The 27164-nt window shown below is 37.7% G+C and overlaps 1 protein-coding gene across 2 annotated transcripts in view; it reads right to left on the minus strand.

The window, feature by feature from the left end:
* Positions 1 to 4268: 4268 nt before the first annotated feature.
* Positions 4269 to 27164, minus strand: part of ZNF385D (zinc finger protein 385D) — a 210229-nt gene continuing 187333 nt past the window's right edge. Inside the window, exons 5-9 of one of the 2 annotated variants that reach the window (XR_015797895.1) lie at positions 24361 to 24594; positions 20750 to 20928; positions 17886 to 17987; positions 8470 to 14678; positions 4269 to 8346 (exon numbers count right to left, since the gene is read on the minus strand). Coding sequence is in view for 1 of the 2 variants with exons in the window: in XM_088150779.1 (XP_088006905.1) it covers positions 14445 to 14678; positions 17886 to 17987; positions 20750 to 20928; positions 24361 to 24594 (749 nt within the window). In the remaining variant the exon portion in view is untranslated. Of the gene's footprint in view, positions 14679 to 17885; positions 17988 to 20749; positions 20929 to 24360; positions 24595 to 27164 lie in introns of both variants that reach the window. The other variant, XM_088150779.1, reaches the window with a different exon arrangement.

The raw sequence follows: 27164 nt of genomic DNA on the forward strand, positions 1-27164 counted from the left end.
TAAGCTAGCTTCATTTCCAGCTGGTTTACAGTTGGGAGACAAGCAACTTAAAACTGTTATGTGGAAAAGCCTTAGTAGAATTACGTCTGGAGCTAATTTAACAATAATGGCACCCTATCATTTGGTTATATGGTAGCACTAGTGTGCAGTGAATATTACAACGATCTTATTAACTGAAGCATATTTCTCCTTACACATTTGGGGCATAAATTGATTGAAAGCTTCGATATAAAATAAGAATTTCATCCATTTAACTATTCACCTGTACCTAACCAATAATTAATTCTGAGATAGAGGAACACTTTTATAAAGGATTTCTGCATCTACAGCATAAGATCTGAGAGATTTTGTGTGTACATAAAATATTATCACTATATCGATACTAAAAATAATAAAACAAAATATTAGATTATTATTTTCTAACTGACTCTTCTTTTTACCACAATTATTTCTGAGATGGCCTCTCCTACCTCATTTTAAATCTCTTTGAAATGCAACATCTGCCAATTTGACCTTAAAGGAACTAACTCTAGAGCAGCAATTATCTAGGTTTTTAATCTCTTCATTATGGGAATTATTACATCAGAGCTGCTATTTCAAAATATGAAAAAAATGCAATCACAGAAAACAACACTATGAATAACAATGTCACTAGCCTTCCTATCCCCCATTTTGGTATTACATTTGTTTTTGTTATTTAAAAACTTTGAAATTTTCAACATCATTTTCAAATTTCATGTTGTTATTTATATATAATATTACCTTAAATTATATTCACTGTCATTGCTCTTCTGTGTGAATATGATTGTGTTGTTTCTTTCCTTATCTTTTTAAAAAAATTCTCCATCATATCAGCCGGAAGCTGATTTCACTTTTTTTAAAAAAGAAATATACTTTTTAAAATAAATACATAACAGTCAATGGAAAGAAGAGTATCATATCCTACAATAAGCAGAGACATAGCCTAGATTTCTTCTAACAAGTTCTGGCACAATACAATGGTTTCAGATAGGAATGTGGTGACCTTAATACTGGTGGTCCCAGGTGGATATTATTCTCCTCTGTTCTACCAGGTCCAACATACAGTGGGAGTTCAGAGTTTGCAGTCCTATAGAAAGAGAACCATTGAACTGCACAGGCTAGAGACTCAATATCTTGAACTTCATACAGACTTATTTGCTATGATATAGGAATGCATACCCATTACATTATTGAAGCTGAAGGTTAGGGAGAAAACTGTGTAATAGCTTAAGCACATACGATCTTACAGGTATTTTGCTGGGATGATACACACCCTCAGAGTCTGGAAGAGGATCTTTTTGGAGATCTATATCTAAATCACTTTTTTTTTTTAATTTTAGCTTTGGCCCTATCAAACCCTCAGCACTAATAAATTCGCTTTAAAAGCCACAATGACAAATATCATCTCTGGCTGAAATGTCCAGGTTGACTTAAAATTATTAGAGAATCAGAGCAGCTAAAGAAAGTCTAGCAAAATTTAATTTGAGACAATAATTGAGTCAACAAATGAAGGTCTTGCTGCAAGAAAAACCACCTGAATTCAAGTTGCATTAAGTGCAGTAGAGAGGAGCAAGGGATGTGAAACAAGGCTTCTAAAAATTTATATTAGATAGTTTCTATTGGATTCCACTTTTTGTAGGCCCATATGCAGGAACCATATAATATCGGGATATAGTTTTGGCTTTGAAGCCATTGCTGTATAATTGTGATGGAATGGAATTATGAAGGCCAGGCTCAGGGAGAAAAACATTTGATGTCAGGCCTAGCCCAAGGAACTCCAACAGACCATGTAAATTCAGTCCAGTTATGTTTATTAGCCACAACCTCTAGCAAGAATATTCCCAGACTGAAACCCCAGCACCCAAGTAATGCCAGCCACAACATTGTGAATTCCTCAGGGAGGTGCCAGTCTCATCCTCTTGTATTTCCCATGCTCCTCAGGAGATGAAAGAAAATGTTTTTCTCCCTGAGCCTGGCCTTCATAATTCCATTCCATCACAATAATATGGCCACTGCCATATAACATCCTTCTTGTGAATAGAAGAAATCTAGTATGTTGGTTGAACTTCAGTTGACCTTTTCACTTGTTCCCATGATCTGTAGGGATGGAAGGTCAGTCTGAGTTAGTTTAAAAAAAACCAACTTGCTCTGTTAAGTTGCCATTTACATGCCAACAAAGTTTGCAGCATTAGACCATTTTTTAGAAGATGATTGTCAAATTCAGCTGGCGCGGCATGGCCAACGCCGCTGTTCAGTTTCACCGCCCCTAGTCAATTTCACCACCTCAGGCACAGGGAGCCAGGAAGGGGAAATAGGACTAACGGCAAGTTAATTGCTGGCAGGTGGCGGCAATTAACTCAGGGCAGAAACAGATACTTTGTAACAAAACCAGCTTCCCTCAAACGCCCCAGGCACTGCCAACCACAACAGCTCGGAAGCACAGCAATTCAGTAGCAATCGGCAAGCAATCAAGGAGCCCTGGCTTGGTCCGCAGAAGAAAAGCTCAACGAACACAACGATCACACAAACAAAGGCAGCAATCAGGGAGACAAAGAAACCCGCCTGAATCTGCCATTAAGGCGAGGGGAAGAACACTGCTGATGAACTAAGTCACCCAGGGAAACAGGGTAAAGGGCGGGAACAAGGGGTAACTCCTGGTCAAGGGGGGGGAACCCCATAAAACACTGTATGCAACCATGACAAGCCAATCCTGGCTTTGTCTGTAACCACTATGCATTATACCTGAGTAAACTGCTTTCGTATGAGCCTGTGTCTCACGGAGTCTTTATTCAGCGCTGAGTGCAGTGATTATTACAATCATAACCTTGATTTTGGGATAGCTAATAACTTTTTCTCATCACAACTTAGTAAAGGTTCAAATACCTCTTAATCCAATCTGTGAAGTAGTAAGGCATAGAAGTATCACAGCTATCTGTATATTCACAGTCATAGGGAGGGGTGATGTTAATCTCTTGTTAGAGCTGGAACTATAGTGCTCAGATAAATATTAAAAGGGGCAGCCAAAATGCATCCTGCCTCCCCTCCCCCTTTTTTTTCCCTTTCTGGTATTAAATTTTCACAGAGAGGTGACCATAACTGCTATATCTGAATTGCAAGGAGATACTTTCATGGAACTTTTAAATTAAGAGTAACAATATGGGGTATATGGAGGAGTGAGTCAGTTTCCACCAGAGCCTACTCCTAGGTATAGAGTGAAGTGCTGATTTTAAATCAATCAAAGCAATATAGAGAGTACCACAAGGAGGGCTTATATATTTTCTACTAAAAAGTATAAAATAGCAGACTGATAATGTATTGATCTGTCCTCTACAAATGCGGTTTGTTCAATCCAGGAATTTCCAGAAAAAGTAGATATGTTTGTAATTTACTTACCACACTCAAGAAACTAATTGGGGAATAATTGACTAGACCAAACCTATTTCCTCCCATGTATGGGAACTGTTGTAGATCACTCCAATCCTTGGAAATCCACAAAATATTCTTAATAAAACAGGCACTCACCAAACCACATTCTTTTTCTTTTTCAGGAATTGGGGAGTAGATCACAACCTGTAGCTTTCTCTTTTTTTTAATTGTCCCATCAGATTATAAATTCCAGAGGAGGATACAGGGGCCAGCTTGGAAGTCTGTAGGCTACAGCAATAGGAAGTGATGATTTAGGAGAGATTACCATCAATCTCTTATTATCTGTTAGTTGTTACTTTGTCATCTAGCTTAAGTGTTTCTTGATTCAGAGCCTTGTAATGATATGTCAAAGTCAGCGTAGTATTTTTCTTTAGTGGCCTTAAATAGGTGATCCCAACAGTTGCACATCCTCCATGTTCTTCCTTTATGTTAGAGCTTTATGTTTTAATTCTATCCCTATCTGCTTCCATGAGAATAGACTTGTGTTCTCTAAAGGCCTATGCAGGAATAAACTCTTCTGTCTCAAGGCAGAGCCTTGATTTTGAGCAGTGCATGTGAGTTAGTGGCAGAGCCTGGGTTTGTTAAGTGTTCATGATCACTTCTGGATTTTCCTCTTCAGTTACCATCTTACGCAACTCCAAAGCCTGGTCAGAGATAAAGTGTCAGAACTGATTCCTCAATCTTTACATACCATCTAATTTTAAAGCTGCTCCATCTCATTCCTCATACTCATTCTTATTTTTTTTTATAATATTTTATTAGAGTTTTACGTAATTAAAAGTTAATACAGAATTAGAAAAAAATATACAAACAAAAAAGAAGGGAAAAAGAAAGAGAAAGAGAAAAAGGAAAAGGAAAAGGAAAAGAAAAAGAAAAAGAAAAAAGAAAGTCATAAAAAGTGACTGCCCCCTCCAAACAAGTATAAGCATTTACAGTAACTTAACACCTTTTCTAATATTACAGAAAAAGAAATTCTTCCAATTTTTCATCACTAAACAATAACCAAATTATAAAAAGATTCATCAATCAGTCCTACACAGCAAAAGCATTAAGAGTACCAGTAATAATAACCCACATTTTAAGCTTAGACAATTAAATCTGTTTTACATTTTGGTGTATAACTTTCTCTAACAAGTAAAATATTTAAAAAATTATCCCCATAGGCATAAAGAATATCAATAATAGTAACATATATATTTTAAACTAGATCCAAAAGATCCCTTTTACATACTAACCTCTAACTTTCTCTAACAAATAGGAAATAAAAGATTCATCCCTATATAAAAAAAAATCTTTCCATCCTCTTGCAGTCCTGGTCAGAAAAAAGATTCCAATAATAACAACCCAAAACCAGAACTTATACAATTTAACCCTGCTCAAATAAGACCACTCTGAACTTCTTTTTCTTCTTTTTAAGAGGCTTGATCTTCAGTCGCTTCTTCAAATAAAGTCCCACAGTGATTTCTTATCGAGTTCTCCCTGTCTGTTTTCAAAAGCAACTTCAGAAATTTAAGGCTTCCCTTCTGTGGATCCAAAGTAAAGTAATTCTCCAATTCATTCTTTTGATTTGTAACCTGGATATCACCTTTGTTAAAAAAATTAGCCAGCACACTTTGTATATCCATTACAACTTCTTTCTCCATGTCACTCTTGTAATTAAACATCTTTAAGTCCATTTTCAGATCCCCATGTTTTTCCATATCTTCCATATCTCTTTTATAATCTGGCATTTCTTTAAAGTCCATTTTAATCTCCTTATTCAAATCATCCTCAGCTCCTGTTTTTTACAGTAGAATCTTTTCTTCTTCTATAACCTCTGTTAGATCCAATGTTAAAAATAAGTTGTGAACACATTGTTCCCGAACAGATTTAAATTCTTCTATAGTAAGACAATATTCCTCCATTAAGTTAGGACATATCTTTTCCTTTAATTGGTCTCTGGTTTTCTCTAGTTAACCTTCAAAGCTCAGTCTTAACTTTTATTTTCAGAACCAAAACTTTCCCACAATAGGTTTTCTTTCAATTAAGTCCAAAATCATCTGCTGTATTTTTATAAAATTTAAAACAGTCCATAAAAAAGCCTATTCTTTCAAATCCATCTGGCCCCTTAACAGTCCTCAGTCAGCATTCCTAACTCCCTTTTGCTGCTTCCAAAAATTAAGATTTTTCTTTTAATCTTTAAACTTACTTAAATCTTCTTTCTTCCAGGACAGAAGAAAATTCTCCCGGTGTACAGCAACTTGCATTTCAGAAGGTTTTTAATTTCCAAGTAAATCGTTAATAAGTAATTTCCGATGCTAATTAAAAGTGAAAGCAAATCTAGTGTTTCTTTGGAGGCTCCGAACCACTAGCTTGGGCTCGATGTTTCGTGCAACTCCCAGAGCGCTCAATCTGCTGAAGATCGCTCAATTGCAATCTCTTCCCAGGGAGCCTCTGTAAGGAGTACTTGTGGGTAATCCAGCCATCTCCTTTGTCTGGAGATGGTTTCAAGAAGCCGGACCTTTCACCAGCTCCTCTAATCTACTGCAGTCGTCAGCTCTGCAGAAACGGAGTCATCTTCAATCCACCATTACTCCCCCGGAAGCGACTCATTCTTATTTTCTATTGCACCTACAGGGTTTCTACTGGTATCTAAAGTAATTATTAATGGACAATGATCACAATCAGACTACATGGCAACACTAAGGGATGTTACCAGTTTTAAAACAATCATATGAAACTATGGCATAATCAATCATGCTAAAACCTCTCATCCCCAACAGTTATGTTTATGCAAAATTACCTTCCACAGCACTATTCATTATAGATTTTAAATATTTTAACCATTTGGATTAAGCACCTATCTGCAAAATTAATTCTACTGGATAGACATCAGTCCCTATTTCTGATGTTTTATTAATGAGAAAATGGAGATTAAAAAGGCATATTTTAAAAAAAATTATACTCAATTCGTTCTTCAATATATTTCTGAGTAAATTAAAATTGAACCAAATGGGACCCAATAAGGCACTTCAAGAATTATACATCTTTAGTCCTGACTTACTGCTTGCAGAAAGAAATTCTATCATGGCTTAATGGAAGTATACATGGTTGAAGTGGAATACTACACTGTCCTGCAGCAAATGTCACTATTGATAGTCAATCCTACTACTAGCATATCACTAAATTAACAGTCTCTAAATGGATTTTGAAAGACTCAGTTTCTGGGCTCATTCTCACATCCCTCTAACTGCAGCATGATGGGGAAATGAATTTAGCTCCCAAAAGACTTAAAATTGTTTTCCTGTTAGTTGTTGGGGTTAATTAACTGGGATAGTTAATTAATTAGATCCCCTGACATAGTAATCCTCTCTTGACCCAGTTCAGCATGTTATACAGTCTTTGTATATCAGAATTTTGTTGCAAATGTGTTCATATCAAGTTTAATGTTTGACAGCTAATAAAGGTTGGTGATGAGACAGTCACAAAATTGAACTTTTAGGTATAAAAACCAGTTTCAATTTCCATCAACTCCTCCTGTAGAATCTAAAAAAAAATAAGCCATAAGGTTATGAGAATTTAAGCTAGTAACTGGAGTGATATCTCTTTCCCATTCCTGGTGTAAAACAATTCCTTAGAATTTCTTAAGTGATGTGACTGATTTCTGTAGGTCAGGTGGGGAAACAAGTGGCCCTCCAGGAGTAGCTGGACTTCATTTCTATTGGCTATGTAAAATTGAATACAACCAACCTTGGAAATGACAGCTTCTCCACCTCTAGATAATTTATGTTATAAATGATTTCATATGTGTTTAAAATAATAGAAGAAAATCCATGTCTTAAGCACCATGCCACTGATCTTTACAGGAGTTTCAAGCTTTGTTTTCAATCTCTGAGGTTTCACACTGAAATGTGCAATGTAGGTCTCTATGCAGATGACATTATAAAAAGTTTAGGAACTGCATCAAGCAACTATTTTGTACCACATACTGGAGAGCATGTTAAAATGTATTTCACTTGACAAATAATCTGGGAAAATGTTCTATTATAGTTATTGTTACTACTTAACCAAAATTAGTTAATATGATTAGTCCACCCATAGTTAACAGTTTTTTCCTTCTATTACATTAAAAAAGCAAGTTTTAGCAGAAGTTATCCAAGGTTAAAAATGTAGGTGATACACCTGTCAATTCCTTCTCCATTTTCCTTCTCACCACTTCAGCGGAACTTCCCCTGAAACATCCACTTTGCTTAGCTGTGTCCAGTTTTACAAAGATTCTGCCTCCCATTAACTTCTCACCCAGTTGCTTCTGTTACTTTACTTTTTCATTTGTGTCTATCAAAAACAGCAGTGTGTCTCAGTGTAAGTGGAGAATCCTGCCAAAGATGCAGAAACCACTATGCTACCATAGTTTTGGGTCACTCTATTTTATCCAAGTTTGGCATTGGAGTCGATGACAATCCCAGTGCTGGATGTTCTATCTATCCCTAACAGATATTCAGCATTTTGTATGTGATAGGTCTGCAATGCATACAAAAATCTTCCACACATACTTCACATTTAGGCTTCATCCTTTATTAGGTAGTGAGTAAGAGACATAAAAAGGATTGTTTGTTGCTTACACAGCTGAGGTCAAGGAGAGACTTATATGTGAGAGATTCATGTTCGCATATCGCACTGTGATGACAAAAAGAAAAAAAAGAAGAAATTCAAACAACTTAAAAGAGTATGGAGCAGCAGATGAGAAGAGTAGGAATGCCTCTTTATTCTCAGCAAAACTTTGATTATCTGTGCCATTCTTACTGTGCCTCCATAAACACCACAGGCCATAGTATTATAAGGATAAATCTGTTCATTTCAGTTATATTTTGAGTAAGAAAAGGCACGCCCCCATGTTATCCTAGGCCAGTGTTGTCCAAACTTGGCCACTTTAAGATGAGTGGACTTCAACTCCCAGAATTCCCCAGCCAGCATGGCTGGCTAGGGAATTCTGGGAGTTGAAGTCCACTCATCTTAAAGTGGCCAAGTTTGGACAACATTGACCTAGGCCATATGCAGGATTCTTAGTTATTTCACTCTTCAGTTTGCATATTATTTCTTGTATGAAAAATCATTTCTGGGACTGCCTACACACTTGATGGCTTTGTTTTCAATGTTTTTTTTTTTTTGTTATGGCCATAAACAAAGGCTCTGTGGGTTTAGAAAAACTTTAGATAGCTTAGCTTGAAAAGAACTTTGACACTTATACACATGCCAGAGGTTATCATCCTTATTGCAGCTAAAAAGCTGAGACAAATTGCTGAAATACATCCTAAAATGGTCATAGAGGTGCTATCCAGAACAATTTCTACAAAGAAAATATCCTATGATTACTGTATATACTCACCATACCCATTAGGAATCCCTCCTGTTTCATGTTCCTAATGGCCATTGGAAAGGATTTGGAGATATACGGTAAGTGCTCTACGTAGTGAGTGCTTCTATACATCAAGAATAAATTCAGTTTTAGGTTCAGATGAATCTTTCAAGGCTATTTCCTAATTTGATATCCTCCAAATGTCTGAACCTTTAACTAGCTATTATGAAAACTGAAAAACCAACACATCTAGAAGCTACTAGATTGGGGAACGTTGTTTTGAAGTCTTACTTTAATGGTTTAATTTAAGGATAGACATGTGACTATTTGACTTGCAGAGATCTGGGCTATCACTAGATGGAAGCAAAAAGTTAAAAAAATTTGTATCACTTTTTTTAAATTTATTTTTTATCCCACCTTTATTATTTTTATAAATAACTCAAGGTGGTAAACATACCTAATACTCCTCTCTCCTCCTGTTTTCCCCACAACAACCCTGTGAGGTGAGTTGAGCTGAGAGAGAGTGACTGGCCCAAAGTCATCCAGCCGGCTTTCATGCCTAAGGCGGAACTAGAACTCACAGTCTCCTGGTTTCTAGCCTGGTGCCTTAACCACTAGACCAAATTGGCTCTCAAAATCCTATTAACAAATACTGCTTGAAACACAGATACTCTTAAAAATCCCCTATATTTATTCCATCCCTCTTAATTTCATGGCCTAAATAACTTTTTTGGGGGGGGGGGTGCCTTCAAGTCAGTTTTGACTCCTAGTGACTGCCTGGACAAGTCCCTGCAGTTTTCTTGGCAAGATTTCAGAAGTGGTTTGCCATTGCCTGCTTCCTAGGGCTGAGAGAGAATAACTGGCCCAAGGTCACCCAGCTGGCTTTGTGCCTAAAGCGGGCCTAGAACTCCTGATCTCTTGGTTCCTACCCTGACGCCTTAAGCACTACACCAAACTGGTTCTCACTCAGTGAGAAGCACTTAGTGACATCAAGTGGTTATCTAGAGTTTTGCAGCCCAAATCTGGTTACACTAATTACAATCCCCCTCCAAATGTTGATGACGTCCACTTTCCATTGGCCCTGGCCAGTATGACTATTAGTGAGATATAATGAGAGTCACAGTTCAGCATCCTGAAGTTTACACATTTTCTGTCTCTGTGCGAATTAATGTGATCAGAGGCAGATATGTGTGTTCACCTTCATAGATTTTTTTCTTATAGTTTTATTTCCAAAAATTCAATTTCAGTGCTGTCATTCCACAGCAATAAATCTGATCACTGGCTAATTCAGCAACCTGGAAAATGAATTTTGAAATGTAACATTAGGCTTCTAATTATTACAATCTTGAACAACTTTCCTAATGAAATGACATAAAAACCGCACATACTGTACACAGGCATCCTTGACTTGATACTCTATATGTAGCATAAGACTGATAAACTGAACTTCAAGGCACAAACAGCTGCAAATAACATGGGTGAAATATTCATAAATAAGTCAACTGGAGCTCTCTTGAAAAATGGAAACGTAACAGATCTACATCCGTTTGAATTTTGGAGGCACATACTGTATTTGGGTTGGACTGAGAATTCCAGTCATGGAAATCTGCTCTTGGAATGATTTGCTGCCTCTCATCTGCCTCCTTCTCCTGCAGCCTTTCATCTTATGAAAATCTGCTCCAGAGGATTCGGAGGTGCTCTGCAACCATGTGAGAGATGGTTTCCATGCTCTCCTAAGAATGGAAAAAAACCCTTCTGTACATGTAAGGGTCCCTTTCATTCACAGAAGGCATCCACTCTAAGTTCTTAACGTATGATAATTTCACATATTCCTGCTTTTATTATACAGTGGTACCTCGGGATATGAACGCCTCTACTAACGAACTTTTCGGGTTACGACCAGCTCCGGCCGCAAAAATTTACCTTGATGTGTGAACTCCGCCTCGGGGTACGGTCATTTTTCCACCCTGACACGTGGTCCGCGGCCATTTTTCCGCCGCGCCACGCCACGCCCGGCCGTTTTCGTGCCGCGCGGTGCCCGGCCGTTTTCCCGCTGCGCCACGCAGCGCCCGGCCATTTTCCCGCCACACGGTGCCCGGCCGTTTTCCCGCCACGCCGCGCCCGGCCGTTTTCCCGCCCCTGATGTGTGGTCCATGGACGCCAGAACGGATTAACGGTAATTACATTGAACCTTATGGGAAAATTTGCTTCGGGGTGCGACCAAATTCGGGCGGAGGGCGGAACAGATTAACTGGATTTACATTGAACCCTATGGGGAAATATCCTTCGGGTTATGACCAACTCAGGATACGCCCAGAGTCACGGAACGGATTAAGTTCGTATCCCGAGGTACCACTGTATATATACGGATTGATCCATAAGGATGTGTGCATACACCCACACCCCAACTTTTCTAAAACCAACCATCAAAATACTAATCAGGGTCATGCAGTGCTTCAGATTTGAAGAGAAAAATTACAGCCACTCATGTGACACTTGTCAACAACCCATCAAACTTAATGTGTCTTTTTTTAGTATCACACAGCAGCTGTAAGGAGAACTAGTGTGGTGTAATGGTATGTGGGAATGACCTTGGGAGACGGGAGGAAGAGCCTCAGCGTAGACAACAATCTGACAAACAATATCTGAGCCTGAAGAAGGGGTGGGGTGGAGAAAGTATCTCAGAAGAGACTCTCTGTAGTTTTAGAAGAGTAAAAGGAAGGAAGGGGAGTGCTACTTTCAGACTTGCAAGATTCTGTTACTGTAACCTTACAATAATAGTGTTAATACTCATGGTTGGTGCTTCTTGCTGAGGCTACTTCAAAGGGCTGACAGGTGGTGTAGTGATTAAGGTGCTGGACTAGGCCCAGAAGCCAGTTGGGATGCCTTAGACCAGTCACTCCCTTTCTGTCCTAAATCAGCATCGGGAGCTGCAACAAGCCAGCTGAAGAACACACCCACTTGTTGGATCATGCACTGATAACTATTCGCTACAGGGAGTGCAATGCAAAACAAGCTGACCCTGCCAACTGAGTGGGACAAGTGCTAAGAACAGCAATAACCCAGTCGCTGTGAAAGGTAGCTGCATGATCCCAGGAATAGACACAGCTGTTTTAAAGAGTTGCAGACTGATGCGATGATAGTGCTCCCGCCAACTTATTTTCTCTTTAAAGCTGAATTGCTACACAGCCTAGAACCAGTGAACTAAATGGTGTGTGTGTTTGACTGTGTATGCTAACGATAATCAAAAATAAAAATAATAACTACTGTTACTACAATGACACACATGAATGTGGCAAATGTATGGAGACTGCTTTTGTATAACTAGTATTTCATGAGTAATCTTTAAGCTCCTGCTCTCCACTCAGCTTATAATGTGGTCTATTTTTTTGGTTGCTAAAATCTACTTGTAAGCATCATAGCTGTATAGCAGAATGGCTGCTTCTGGCTGAGCAGCTGACCATTTCATTTCTCCGAGAAAATGTCAGCAGCAAATATCAGAGATTCAGAACAGGTACATTTCTTTCCCATCCTCTCTGCTACTTCTTGCCAACCACTTCATAAGCCTTTTCTAAAACTGAATGGCTTGGTTTAATTTTTTTATATAGTTTTCTCTGCATAAGTTATTTTGAACTCTAACATATATACAATATAGCTCTATAGATTTCCAATACTTCATTTTTTTAATGCCTCACAGTGAACGCATATCCTTAAGGTTGCAACTCACAAGCCAGATGCAACGTTTCTGGTCCAAGGGTTGCGTCTGTTCCACACAGCATGGCTTTCCAATAAGACATAACTTAGATTTACATTAGATCCCATCAGTAGCAATGTATGTTATTTTTACCACAACCTCTCTGTGTGGTATAAACAAACTACTTCACAAATCTTTTATGTTGTGGCTTCCTTTTGTTATTTCTATAACCAACACTGTTGTATTATTCCTGTCTAATCATTATATTTACCTCAATCTGCTGAAACATGTAATGTCTTCCATATTACAAAAAGCTGGCGTTATCTATTCTACAGTCTTAATTTGGTTTTAGATTTATTTCCTCTTCCCAATCTAGTATGAGATTCTAGTTCTGCTAAAGAGGAAATGGGATTTTTAAAATATTATTTTACCTCGGCAAACTTGAAATTCCAGGAACTGGGGTAGGGGAGACATGATATTTCAGTGATATAAAATCCAGAAGCATTTGGCAAGGCAGACATTGGCTGCTGCTACCACGAAGGGTCGACTTGAGGAAAAGAAAATCCTGTGACCTGTTTCATGGGGATGTTAGGAGCACAGGAGACCAGGTCACCACTGGACTATTTAAGAGGTTGCTTCTAGTTAAGAGATGATACAGATGCCCTGCCTCAACATTGCCAGGTAACTTCACCAGCTATGGGCCCTGATTCCTTTACCTCCTTAACTATGGAATAAGGGTCAATTTCTCCTGCCTGTACCTTGACTGGTCACTACAGACTTCTTCTATTGCCACTTCTGCCTCTCCCAATCCATGCAGCGTGTGCAAGAACATATACGTATGGTAGAACTTTTTCGTCTGTCCTGAACCATCAGCACTCTATTTCTTTAACATTATATCTACATGTAAAAGTCCAGGGAAATGTAAAATGCCACTTGCGATGAGGCAAAGGTGGCAGGGTGGATAGGCTGCCCTTCAGAAAGAAATCTCCAACTAGCTGCTTTCAAGATTAAAGTTTCCACTGAAATGATGATATAACTGATTGGAAAATCCTGAATACAAGAGAGAAGCTAATACTGCAACCTTATCTACATTTGTTGTAAATAAAATCTCTTTTGAGTCAAGCTTGACTCCTTGTAACTATATAAATACATCAATTTGGTTTACTTGGCAACAAAGCAAAAGTGTCTTGCCACTGCCTTCTTAATTTGCTTGTTTACTCTGTTGTACATTCTGCTGTGTTGCGTAGGATGTATCCTAGGGGAAGATGTGTGTAGAGTGACCGGCTAAGGTTCCTACCTAGGCTCACAGATATTGTAGCAACTTGTCAACGAAGGAAGATGTCCATTATGTCTTCTCAGCTTATGAACATTACAGTATTGTATCTATTGTATCTACTTTTAGTCAGATAAATACCCAGGAAATGCTGACTTGGCAGAAGCATTGGTAAGAGTACTAGTATTCACAGTGTTTCTGTTCCTTTTCCCTTTTTATTCTACAGAAGTAAGTATTTTATGTACATTGGAACCAGTTATTGCCCTTTAAACAGTTCTGTTTAGTTGTTCATAAGCAAGAAAGTCACTGCAGGGAAGACCTGTGCCAAAATGCACAGTCAAAATTACTCCAATACTAGTGTGTGTGTGTGTGTATTTGTATACATATACATATATACTACATATATGAATATTTATTCATTTTACATACACACACACACACACAAAATCAATCAATGTTGCAGGATGACTTGTAAGATTCTCACTGGAAGAAAATGCGGCCACTTTTATCTCTTTAAAATTTGTTCAGGTCTCTGTCGAAAGTCTTCTCTCTCCATATATATATATATATATATATATATATATATATATATATCAATATCAATATCACAATAAATTAACACTGCATAGTTCATTGTCCTTGTTTTGCTTTTGCTCTGAAAAATTATTGCAGTACAATTAATTCCTTGATGGAGTTCAGTATGGAGCAAAGAGGACAGGTGTGTGGGTCGTCCGTATAGGTCCGGGGGCGGGTCGAAGAAGTGATGGAGGAAGTGCAGAAGTCTGAAAAAGAGTAGCTGGTGGGGCTGTTCGAAGACTGAAAGGGGAATTTACAGCCACAGCAGCCGCTGCCGCTGCCGCTGCCAGTGGGTTTGGGAGGATCCGTGGAGCTACTGGTTTTGCAGCTTCTTTTGAAAATATAAGTTTGACCTGGAGGAGGAGGGAAAACATGACAAGCCATGTTATTTGTTCAGATCACAAACACTGAAGATGGATGTAGAAAATACCTAACATACTTAATGATATTGCAAAAGGAAAGGTAAATCAAAGTTTTAAAGGAAAACAAAATATAAAAAAAGAAAATAAGGAAATAAGAACAAGAGAAAGGGGGACTAAAATAAGTAAAGAAAATAGAAGCACAATATACTCTGATAATCAATATTTACATATTTCACACTGGACAAAACAAGTTCAAAAATGTTCATGAGAAGAGTTCACGTTCTGGGGAAAGCAAAGAATACATACTGTTCGTTTCCGATTGTCCCCAATATACAGTACTGTGCAAAAGTTTTAGGCAGGTGTGAAAAAATGCTGTAAAGTAAGAATGCTTTCAAAAATATATATTGTAATTGTTTATGTTTATCAATTTACAAAATGCAAAGTGAGCAAACAGAAGAAAAATCTAAATCAAATCAATATTTGGTGTGACTACCCTTTGGCTTCAAACCAGCATCAGTTCTTACACTTGCACACTTTGTGCACTTGCACAAAGTCAGGGATCTTGTAGGATTAGAGTCAGGTGTATGATGAAACAATTATACCATGCTGGTGCTAATGATCATCAATTTCATATGTAGGTTGAAACATAGTCATTAACTGAAACAGAAACCACTGTGTAGGAGGCTTAAAACTGGATGAGGAACAGCCAAACTCTTCTACTAAGGTGAGGTTGTGGAAGACAGTTTCAGGTCACAGGTCATACACCGTGGCAATACTTGAGCACAGCAACAAGACACAAGGTAGTTAACTGTATCAGCAAGGTCTCTCCCAGGCAAAACTTTCAAAGCAGACTGGGGTTTCAAGATGTGCTGTTCAAGCTCTTTTGAAGAAGCACAAAGAAACAGGCAACGTTGAGGACTGTAGACGCAGTGGTCAGCAAAGGAAACTTAATGCAGCAGATGGAAGAGACATCATGCTTACTTCCTTTCGACATCAGAAGATGTCCAGCAGTGCCATCAGCACAGAACTGGCAGAAACTAGTGGGACCCAGGTACACCCATCTACTGTCCAGAGAAGTCTGGCCAGAAGTGGTCTTCATGGAAGAATTGTGGCCAAAAAGCCATACCTCCAATGTGGAAACAAGGCAAAACGACTCCACTATGCATGAAAACATAGGAACAGGGGTGCAGAGAAATGGCAGCAGGTGCTCTGGACTGATAAGTCAAAATTTGAAATATTTGGCTGTAGCAGGAGGCAGTTTGTTCACCAAAGGGATGGAGAGCGGTACAATAATGAGTGTCTGCAGGCAACAGTGAAGCATGGTGGAGGTTCCTTGCAAGTTTGGGGCTGCATTTCTGCAAATGGAGTTGGAGATTTGGTCAGGATCAATGCTGAGAAATACAGGCAGATACTTGTATCCATCATGCCATACCATCAGGGAGGCATGTGATTGGCCCCAAATTTTTTCTGCAGCAGGACAACGACCCAAACATACAGCCAATGTCATTAAGAACTATCTTCTGCATAAAGAAGAACAAGGAGTCCTGGAAGTGATGGTTCGGCCCCCACAGAGCCCTGATTTCAATATCATCGAGTCTGTCTGGGATTACATGAAGAAACAGAAGGATCTGAGGCAGCCTACATCCACAGGAGATTTGTGGTTAGTTCTCCAAGATGTTTGGAACAAACTACCTGCTGAGTTCCTTCAAAAACTGTGTGTAAGTGTACATAGAAGAATTGATGCTGTTTTGAAGGCAAAGAGTGGTCACACCAAATATTGATTTGATTTGGGTTTTTCTTCTGTTCAGTCACTTTGCATTTTGTAAATTGATAAACATAAACAATTACAATATATTTTTTGAAAGCATTCTTACTTTACAGCATTTTTTCACACCTGCCTAAAACTTTTGCACAGTACTGTATATCTCTTTGTGTCCCTACCATCAGCCTTCTTGTGAATAAGCCACTGTCTCTTATGTCAAAGGTGCATAATGCAAGCATCCATCATGCCCCCAGACATTGTATCCAAACAGAACTTTTTATGTCACTGAAGGGGGAAAAAAAAAAGTATGGAATGAGAATTACATTAGGGGCATGTGGGATTTCAGAAGAGATTGTTTCAATGAAGTCTTAAACAATGCACTCCTTTGAAACAAAACCATGAAGTGAACTGGCCTTTGATTCCAAGCTGGGCCTACTCGGCTTCACTTGTAGAAAGTGAAGACAGTTCCTGGTGGATGGAGATGGGCCTTGCCTGCTTTGCAAGACAGATTGGTCTCAAGTGAAGCATCAAGATGGAGTGTATCACTCCCACTCTGCAAAACACAGAGTTTACATGCCCTAGTCCTTTATTAATTTAGTTTTCATTTTAATTAAATAAAATAGAGATTTTGTCCTGACTTCACCCAATTTGTTTCACCTCTGACTATTTTTTAGTAGGCAGTGAAGTTGGCCTTCTGCTGAAAAATAGTTGCGTACCCCTCCTCGTTGTTATGTGTCATTATACTGTTTATTTCTTATTTATTAGATTTTATGATAACCTTCTAAAGAACTACAAATGGAATTTCAATGTCATAAAAAGGAATATGCAGTGGAAAGGCAATAGCATACCAAAGGAATCACAACTTATACTGCAGTTTTACCCTCACTTACCTGGGAGTAAACTCTATTGTTCAGTGGAGCTTACTTCTGAGTAGAACATGTGTGTGATTACACCAGTAGCCTCCTACCTGAATGGTGCTTTCTTACCCAAATACCATATTCTGGCTGCTGAATCAATCTAGCTCTCTTTTTCCTTTGCATTCTCCGTATCAGGGATGGATGAGCGTTGTGCACCCCTTGCCCAAATTAATTGGATTTTTAGAGTATTCTAACTGAATGCTTGGAAAAGCTCAACAGTCAAGTTGGATATTTATCTGAAACTTGAAACACAGCATTATTCCATTGCTCCCTCCCTCTTTTTTCTGGTTGGTTTCCTCTTTCATAAGAAGAAATGCTTAACTTGAGGAGGAACAGGAATGGGCTAGCTTATGACAAGTGGCTTATTTTCAATCAAGGAAATATAAGGTTACTCTGGGTTGCCAGTGACCCTGGAAAAATGGAGTCTATCTCCATAGCACACAGCAGAATTGTTCTTCAAATTACAGTATATGTCCAACAATTTATCAAAAAGCTAACTCAGAAAAATCATTTGCTTACCCCAAGTGGGTGTGTTCCCTTTTGGAGTTTGTTGTAGGGACTGTATTTGGGTTTCGGGGGCTTCCCAGCAGCTCTGTCTTTGTGCCTTCTACTGCTTATGTGCTGTTTGAAAGCAAGCATTCTTTATTACTACTATTCTACAAATAACAAGCTTTCACTACTGACTTCAACATAATACTTTTGGCTACCCTAAAAAAATTAGTTTGTCCCATTTTAACACCACACATGTTCACAATAATAAATCTATTTTTCTGGTTTATCTGAAATTATGAAAACATGGGATATGTGCTATATAACAAGGTCTAGTTCTGTAAACATCTTAAATGGAAAACTATCTGGGAACTCAGGTTGAGGGCACTGGTAAATAATCTCACTAGATTTTAGTCTAATACAGGTACTCCTCACTTAATGGCCACAATAGGGACTGGCAGCTGTTTTTAAGTGAAGCAGTCACTAAGTAGGAAATCATGTGACTGTGACTGTGCTTTCCTTTTCCTCACTCGCCCGCCCTTTGGAATGCTCATTCCAGCGCTGGGACAGCCAGCTCGGCTGCCTGTAACTGACAAGACTAATCAGTTTCACACCTTGGTTTTTTGTTTGCCTCCTAATTATTTTACTTCAGCTTCCCTTTTTTCTGCTCCCCACCATTTGGAATGCCCATCCCAATGCACTGGGATAATTAGCAAGAAGGGAATTAATAAATTAATTTGTATTTACATTCATTGGAGAAGAAGGGATTACAAGAGAGTAAGCAGGCACACAATGGAGAATACACATCTAAAGCAATACACTGGCATGGGCAGCTGTGAGTGTGCTATGCAAACAGCTGGGTGTATTCCCCACTTTGTGCCTGCTTACTCTCTTGTAATCCCTTCCTCTCCAATCTCTCTGCTCTGCAAGGGGGAGAAAAAGAAAAACAGGTCAGGCACAGGAGAACACATACTGAGTGTAATGGCAAATCACACGACTGAGAGATGCTGAGAAGGTCATATACAGTATGTGGACATTGGTCATAAAGGTTTTTTTTCAGCACCATCATAACTTTGACCAGTTGATGAACGAGGCTGTTGCTAAGCAAGGGCAACCTGTACCTTTTTGGGATTGTTGTGGAATTTATTAAATGGTATGACTTAATCCTACCTTTCTTATTTTGTAAACTGTTGTTCGAGGAATAAATCCTGAAATGTTACAATCATCATTAATAAAGGACAGAACGGTAATAAAAAGGGCATATTTTAAAGGTGGGCCTATGTAATGATGGGCAGGATCTTATAATAATAACTTTGATGAAAAGTACATTCTTTTAGCAGATACAGATTTCTCTTCCTGCAGAACAAATATACCACTAAAATTCCCTCTTTTTGATCAGCTGTTACTCAAGAGCCCTGTTTCCCTTAGGTTAGGCGATTTATGGTTCCCATCAGAAACACTTACGTAATACTCAGGACTGGGCTATGTACTGCCTTGATCTCTTAACTACTGGGTTTTATCCATGTGAATAAATAGCAGTTGCCTTAAACTGCTCTCTGTGGCACCTGCATCCATATGACAAACAATTTATCTGTAGCACCTCATTCTATAGAGAAACTTCCTGCCATTTTATAACAACAAATCCACAAACTGGAATCTATGCCAGCAGCATTTCATGCTTAGAAAGCTGAGACATATAAACAAACATTGGATTAGTATCCTGTTCTCTTGCCCCTTTTAGCTACTATCTCCATGGTCTGGGGCATGTGAGTGCCATGACTTGATACACTGGCAGTGCCTGCATGTAGTAGGTTACTGCATAAACATGTTTTAAATTGTGTGGTAAGATGCCTTGAGAAAACTTATTTTGAAGGGTGGCATACACATTTTGAACTAGATAAATATCCTGAATACCATTCCCAATGCCTAAGTCAGCCTTCCTTAAGATAATGCCTTCTCAGATTATATATACAATGTGATTACAGATATGAGATTGTTTATAAAAATAACCTCATAAGGTCAATAGGATTTCTAATTTTGAGGGAGAAGAGTTTAGCTTACTGGGCCCAATTTGATACTTCTCAAGTCCAGAGAAGAATCTGTTTATAAAACAATTCATATTCATCAAAACATCATCCATTTTTCTGCAAAAGACACAGAGCAAGTGAAATACAGAACACAAGGGTACATTATGTCATTCTCAAATAATTTAAATTGAAATAGTTGTCAACATATGACAGCTTAAAGAAAATATAATTCAGCAAAACAAAAGCATCATCAACAACAAAATCATCATGAACCATATGGTATGGCTTTGCAAACTGTTCAGAAAGATGCTTTGTGGCTTTGGAAGTAATCCAGCAAATGTGCCTTCTGTGCATGGATATGAATGTTCAGAAGGCTGGAAAGGGATTTGAAATATTCTTGATAAACTTTTCAGAGATATGATACTTTGCTAATCCAAGCAGCAGGTTTTGATTGTGAAGTGTCCATCTCTATAGTTTGCACAACCCTACCATGTTGAAAAAGAAATCAAAGAATCAGATGATTGATTCACACAGCATAATGTTTTAAACCTAATTATCTCAGGAGCATATGGAGACATTGTTGGACCCATAGTCTGGCTGCATTCAAATAGATGTGTTACGTCTCATCTCTATAGCTGGAAATACTGTGGCTTCTGTGACAATGAAAGAACCTTCTGGAACCACAGCACTGTTGCAGCAATTACAGCAAAACGGGAAAGCACCGGTTCTCACAAATGGTGCCTTGACAAATGATGCAGCCTGATCATAAGGCCATCAGTGGTCCCACAAACTCCTAAAGATTGGCAGCTTTACTGATCCATACTTAAGAACCTTGAACTTCTGGAACTTATTGCCAAAGTTTAGTACCTGTTTAAGTTGTGTCTCAGAGTTCACATGCACATCACAAATTTCACAGTGAAATGTTTTGTTCTGAAGTCCTGTGTTTCCTTTATTGATGGGTCCTTTTCCTTTGACACCTGCCCTAGGAAAGGCTTTGATGGTTCCACTCCCATTACGGGCTTCTAGCATAGTTTTGTGCTTTGTGCCTGAAGATGTTAAATATACAAAAGAGTAATCTTCTTAGAAAGATGTTTGAATAAATCCTTCATCCTCCTCTAGATCAACCTTCCCCAATGTATGTGGACTTTAATTTCCAGAATCCCTTAGCAATATGGCCATAACTTAGAATGTTACAAAGTCCTCATAATCAAAGAATGTCCAGGTTGGGAAGGCTGTTCTAGGTTCTATCCCAGGTAATTTTAAAGGCACCCATCTGTATATTCCATATTGACTTGATAAAAGCTAAATCATATTAATATTGCATATCCTTATATCTAGCTATTAAGGCTGCCTAAGTGATTTTGACTTTATGTAAAAAACTAGGAAATCATGGTTCCATAATTTGGTGGTTTATTTCCATACACTGGTGACATGCTTCCTAGTGTGTCCAAGATCCATGTCACATATGGCTAATGGGCCCCAAGTTATTCATTTCTCAACTTTTATGCTGAAGAAGCTGCCATCAGTATGTAGTGATGTGGGAGCGAAACCTCAGTGAAGTTAAGTGGAGGATTATTTTGATCACCAGCTGCAGCTAATTAAACATGTCCTCCCACAAAAAGATAAAATCATTCAGACATTGGTTTGAATCATTTCCACATATTCTAATTGGTTTATTAACAGTAATTTTGAAAACCTGCTGCTAGTGAAGTAATTGGCGCTATCTCAAAGAACCCTTTAGACAGTGCACAGTCCATTGAGATGAATGGAATCCAAGTGGCAACACAGTCACCCTTTTTAAAAGAATATATGGTTTGTTTCTAGAAGTTTTCACAGGGAAAAATATTGCTTCTAAAAACTTTAATAAAAGTCTATGTAATAAAAGTCTATTCTATTCCATGTCACTGTTTCCCCAGTGCAGGAGAGTTCCTGGGAGCCCAGGTAACTTTATATTTTTCATTTTTAAAGAGGGGGATGCAAAGTTAGTATTTCTCATGACAATGTAAAACACAAATTATTATTTCAAACATTTTATAAAAGCTAGGCAGCAAATACACAGAATCCTTATGAATTCCAAAGCAACATTCATACTCTTAGGTTGCAAAGATTGCTGCCACCAGGAATTTCTCAGATCTGCCAGCTCTAAATCCCAAACAGGTCTCTTTTTCAGTTTATTTAATCAATCAGATTGAAAGTAAAACTATTTTCAGAGACTGCAGATAAGTATGAACAAGCCACTGAAATGACAACAGTGATCTATATATATATATGAGATATTATTCATTCTTTGCAATAAACCATGATAAAGAAACACACAAGACAGTATATCTCCTCTTAAAGGAGGAAAAATAATGCAATGTAATCTAAAACTGGTTCTAAAAATGCAAAAAAGCCATATAAATAGATGACATCAGATACATTTTTTAAAAATACTATGTAAGATAGCAATAATTGAAAGCAACATTGACATGCCCACTGTCTGCAAAACAACAACTTTAATATTAGTGTTAATACTAATTTATATGAACAATTATTTACATAAATGAGACAAGAGTCTATGAAGAAGCTTTCTAAATAACATGATGCTGTTATTGTTTTAATTTATAATTCACCATTGTATCCAAAAGTACCTGTTTTGTGTTCATGAAAAATGAACTCTAATTTTAAAACAAAATATTTCATATGATTTGGACTGATTTAGACTAATTTTGTGGTGTCTAGTATCTCCACTGATATATTATTAATTAGGGGTATGAGAGAAATCCATCAAGAATTTCTTCTGAAATGGAATGGTACCATTTGCTGAAATTAAACCTGTGGCAACACAAGCTGGTCCTGTATATACAGCAATTAATATGCAGCATGTATCTTGAAACAGCTTCTACTTCAAAACCTGCCCTGAAAAATTCATACCCTTGGGAAGAGTACCAAAACGTGGGCTTGGGAAAGTTGTGTTTAAGATGCGTACTACAGATATATCATTGAAAGCTGAATACAAAATCAAATGCAAATTTTCTTGCAGTTTTAAAAAACTGAAGGATAATCTAGGAGTTTGACACAATGACTTAAGAATCGAATGCAGGTGATGCTGATGTAGTCCAGATATACCAATTAAACTAGGACTGAGGAGACTCGGGTCCAGGTTCACCTCAGCTGGGAAGCTCACTGGATGACCTGGGGCCAATCTGTCTCTCTCATTCCAACCTAACCTCCAATAAGGTGCTGTTGAGGCGAAAATCAGAGGAGGGAATGCTATACAGTATATACCAGCTTGAGCTCTGGGAGAAAAGGCAGGATATAAATCTAACAAATAAAATAAATGCATATATGGAATATACAGTACAAGGGAAGTTCAAGAAGGATTACTTTTGAATACTTCTGGGCCTACAGACATCAGAAAACTATGAAGAAAATAGAAAATAAGAATAACAAGATTGATAAATGAAATTTTGATGCTATAGTAAATTCAGTCTAAATTTGAACATACATGTAACAAAATATTCCTTGCTGATAATGGAGAATGGTTGACCACATAAAATAAAGTCAAATATATATGAATATTTCATATATATATGAAATACTTGTATTAGTTAACTATATTTTATTATTAACTTAAATATCTGAATGAGTAAAATGAATGTTGGGATTAAAGGCTAAATTGGATTACTGACATTTTTATTATGTTTGTTTTATTTTTCTAATACTTTACAAAAACAGTGGATCATAGCTTGAACACTGTATTGGTTTTACTGAAACAGCTGGGTTAGATTGTAGCCTAACATTACTAAATAAAATAATTGGAAGAACTCAAGTCCAAGAGAAATTCAATAAAGAAGGAAAACTATGGTTTGGATACTATGGATTTTTTTTCTTTAAAGGTTTTCAGTTATGTTTTAGAATATATATTCTGCATTATGACATACATCTAGTTAGAGTGCTCATAATATCTCCTTAAAAAGTATGTTCTAACTGGCTGTGAAATCATTTAGTCTAAGATACTGTATGTCATATGATGAAAGGCATCAGTGCTGAATAATGGAAAAGAAATATTTTGATTAATATATATGTATGTATCTATCAATGTATGTATGTTTATATTTAGCCCATTAATCTTTTCATTGGTTTTTTCCAATATGGGCAATGCAAACTTCGAGTTAACTGTCTCTTTCAAATTCTGCTTAATATTATGCACCCGCCCATACTAGTTTCTGCTTTCCTTTCATCTAAAACAGTATTCAATTAATGCAGTCAAATGTTTCAGCAATCTTGAAAACTGATATTTGAGGAAGGGATCTGATCACTTCCATGGATCAAAAGGTCTCCTTTTGTCTTTTATAAATGATTTCTTGTCATTTTTGTTCTTTAATCAATAATGAATTCATGGAATTGCTGGCTTTCCCTGATGCAAGCCATCTAATCTATTCAAGAGAAGATAATTGCAGGGCTCTTGACTCAGAAAAGAAAGGGCTCCCTCTTACCACTGTTGTGTGCCTCCAACTGGGAGGCAGAGTTGACAGCAACCTTGCATAGTGAACAATAAAGCAACCGTTTGGCCTTTTCTTCTTCTGTCTCTCCCAAGGAGCTCACACTACTGCTGGTGGCCGTGGAGGGGAATTTTTCGACTTTCGAGGTGATTTCAGTCATTGTTACACTGCTCTTCCGAATTTCAACAGCTGGAGTTGTTGATATTGCTGGTGCCTCTGTTGTACTATCTGTTTTAAAGATTGAAACAAGAAAAGTAAGTTATAAACAACTATTTCCTTAATACAGTTCTGGAAATATTGGGTGGAATATGGAACTTGTCATGAGAAACGGTTTAAACTGGAAAGAAACCCATTTCCATGGAAATTCAAATTAGAAGCGGTATCATAACAACAAGAAGGATGGAGATCTTTGTCTTTACTAGATTGTCTCATATTCTGTCTGTATAAACATAAAATGATAACAACACCTCTCTGTTCCAAGCCATACAAAATGACTGCTTCTTAATCAATCAATGGCAGGGTTGTGAGAGTTAGAAAATAGGGAAAATATTGTTGGTGGCTTGTGTTTAGCCACTTGCACTGAGATTGATCATAAAATGGAAAATGGATGCTAAGTGAGTAGTACTTGCCATTAATCTACTTCAGTCAAAGAGCACTTCATAAAATGTTGCTGAACATGATAAATTCATTCAAAAGACTTTTGAGCTGGTCATTCTTCCTTAGGGGATATGCCAACATTCAGAATAATTTATGTCAGAAAGCGAAACAAGCTTTGTAAATGCATGTGTTCTACACAAACCAGTAATATTTCTCTCCTGAGAATGAAAAGCTTACTATACCTCTAATATTTAAGAAAACGAAGTGTCATGCCACAGATTCCAATTTACTGCCCTTGAAAGCTTGGCAAAGACATTAGACGTACAAATATTATCTTCCTAGCCTGTCTGGAAGATCATAAAGTCTATTGGGTTGGATCTATATTTAGACAAGGTGATGGGGTTGATGAAAGCAAGCTCTGCCCTCTTAACCCCACAAATTCTTTGCAATCACACAAAAATATTACAGATTGTCAAGAAATCCTGCATTTCCCATCTTTCAGTGATACAGCTAGTCTGCCTCCTAGATATTGTATTGTGGTGGTATTGGTATGGCAGGTCCTATAAATTGCTGCCCCAAACCAAATGTCAAGCTATCAGGGCCAAACAAATTAAGGTATTGTTAAATCCATGAATGGATAGTTCTCATGGTTTTTGTTAGCTTCTGAAGCAGCAGTGAAAGCACAGAAGATGGAAATCATATTAAGGACAGGTGTTGAATCAATCCTCCCACACCAGTTCCCTGATGGATAATTTATTTTACTTGAAATAAGTCAAAACGTTCAACATTCCTCCCCCCAAAACAAAGACTACCGTAAGAAAAATAAATAATAAATTCAAGCAAGGTCAGCAGAGAAATACTGAAATGTAATAAAAGGGCTACTTGGGGCCAAAAGCTAATGAACTTTTGTGAGATCAGCAGCCTTGGGGGAATGAATCCTTAATATGAGGAACCACTATTAAAAGGGCCTGTCCCTTGTCTTTGCTTTTATGATGGGCATCCAGATAAAGGTCTTAATGCAAAGGAAGTTTCACATGAAAGGAGGCAACATATAAGGACATACATATTATTTCCTTTGCAGATTTACTTAAATGGAGAAAATCGTGCAAAGAGAAAAGGTAAAAAAAAATCTTCAATAATGCCAGTCTTTTTTTCTCTTCTCCTTGGCCCTTTAAACTAACAAACGGAACTTGGTGGAATTACAGTTCATGAAACAAGGAAGGTCTTCTTAAGATTAGAGGTGAGCAAATACATCCACTCCAATGCACAGCTTTAATCTCAAAAATTACTCTTGGAATTACATTTCTGCCATTTCCTTTCACTGTAAATCTTCCCTGCTTTAAACAAGTTCCTAAGTAACTTTCAAAATATTTTTAGAGACATAGTAGTGGCAGCTGAGCTATGGCTGCTTCCACTATTATTTCTTCCCAGAGGCACTTAGCTCTGCTGCTGCTACCAGAGGACCAAACATCTCACAACCTGTGTCTTAAAAGAGAGAGAAAATAAACATTTAGGAGAAAACAGAACCAAAAAAACAACAACAACAACAAAAAAAAACAAAACAGAAAGGAGAAATTGTTTCATCCCACTCCTGAATCATTCTGACATTTCACTTTCAGAAATGGGAAAAGTGTCCCATCTCTAAAGTTGAGCTCTTGAAACAAAATGCAAGAAAACCATCCTTTACTGAAATAATATGAGTTCAGGGGACAAAATACTCTGGTGAAGAAACAAAAGGGACAACTATCTTAGAAGATTTCGGCCTGCTATTTGTAAAGTCTAGAATGTACTCTCTTCTTCCTCCATTCCATAATTCACCTTCCAGAGAGTTTAGTCCTACAGTTCCAGCATGATTAAAGTGTATGTTATCCCTCCATTTAGGGAGACAAATCAGCTCTAACAATCCTAGAGGCGAAACAAAAAATGCAGGTGATATAATCATGCAGTATAATTAGAGCAGTCACTCATATTCTCTGGGGGGAAGGTAGGAAGTATAGGAAAAAGAGAGAGAAGAGACCATTTATTCATCTTGTTAAATCCCCTCCTGCCTTTCTGCATCCTTTTATTGTTCGATTAAGTCAGTTGGTTAATATTCTTTGACACTTCAAATCACCCGTTGCATCAAGAAATGGTTTGGATGTACATGCATGTGAAGACTGGGAATGGGGATTAAAATATTACTTTTGGTTTAAGCAGCACTT

This window comes from Python bivittatus, unplaced genomic scaffold (genome assembly GCF_059951505.1).
Source record: "Python bivittatus isolate LINGU-HERP-01145 unplaced genomic scaffold, Pbiv_v1 ctg000610_np1212, whole genome shotgun sequence".
NCBI classification, from domain to species: Eukaryota; Metazoa; Chordata; class Lepidosauria; order Squamata; family Pythonidae; genus Python; species Python bivittatus.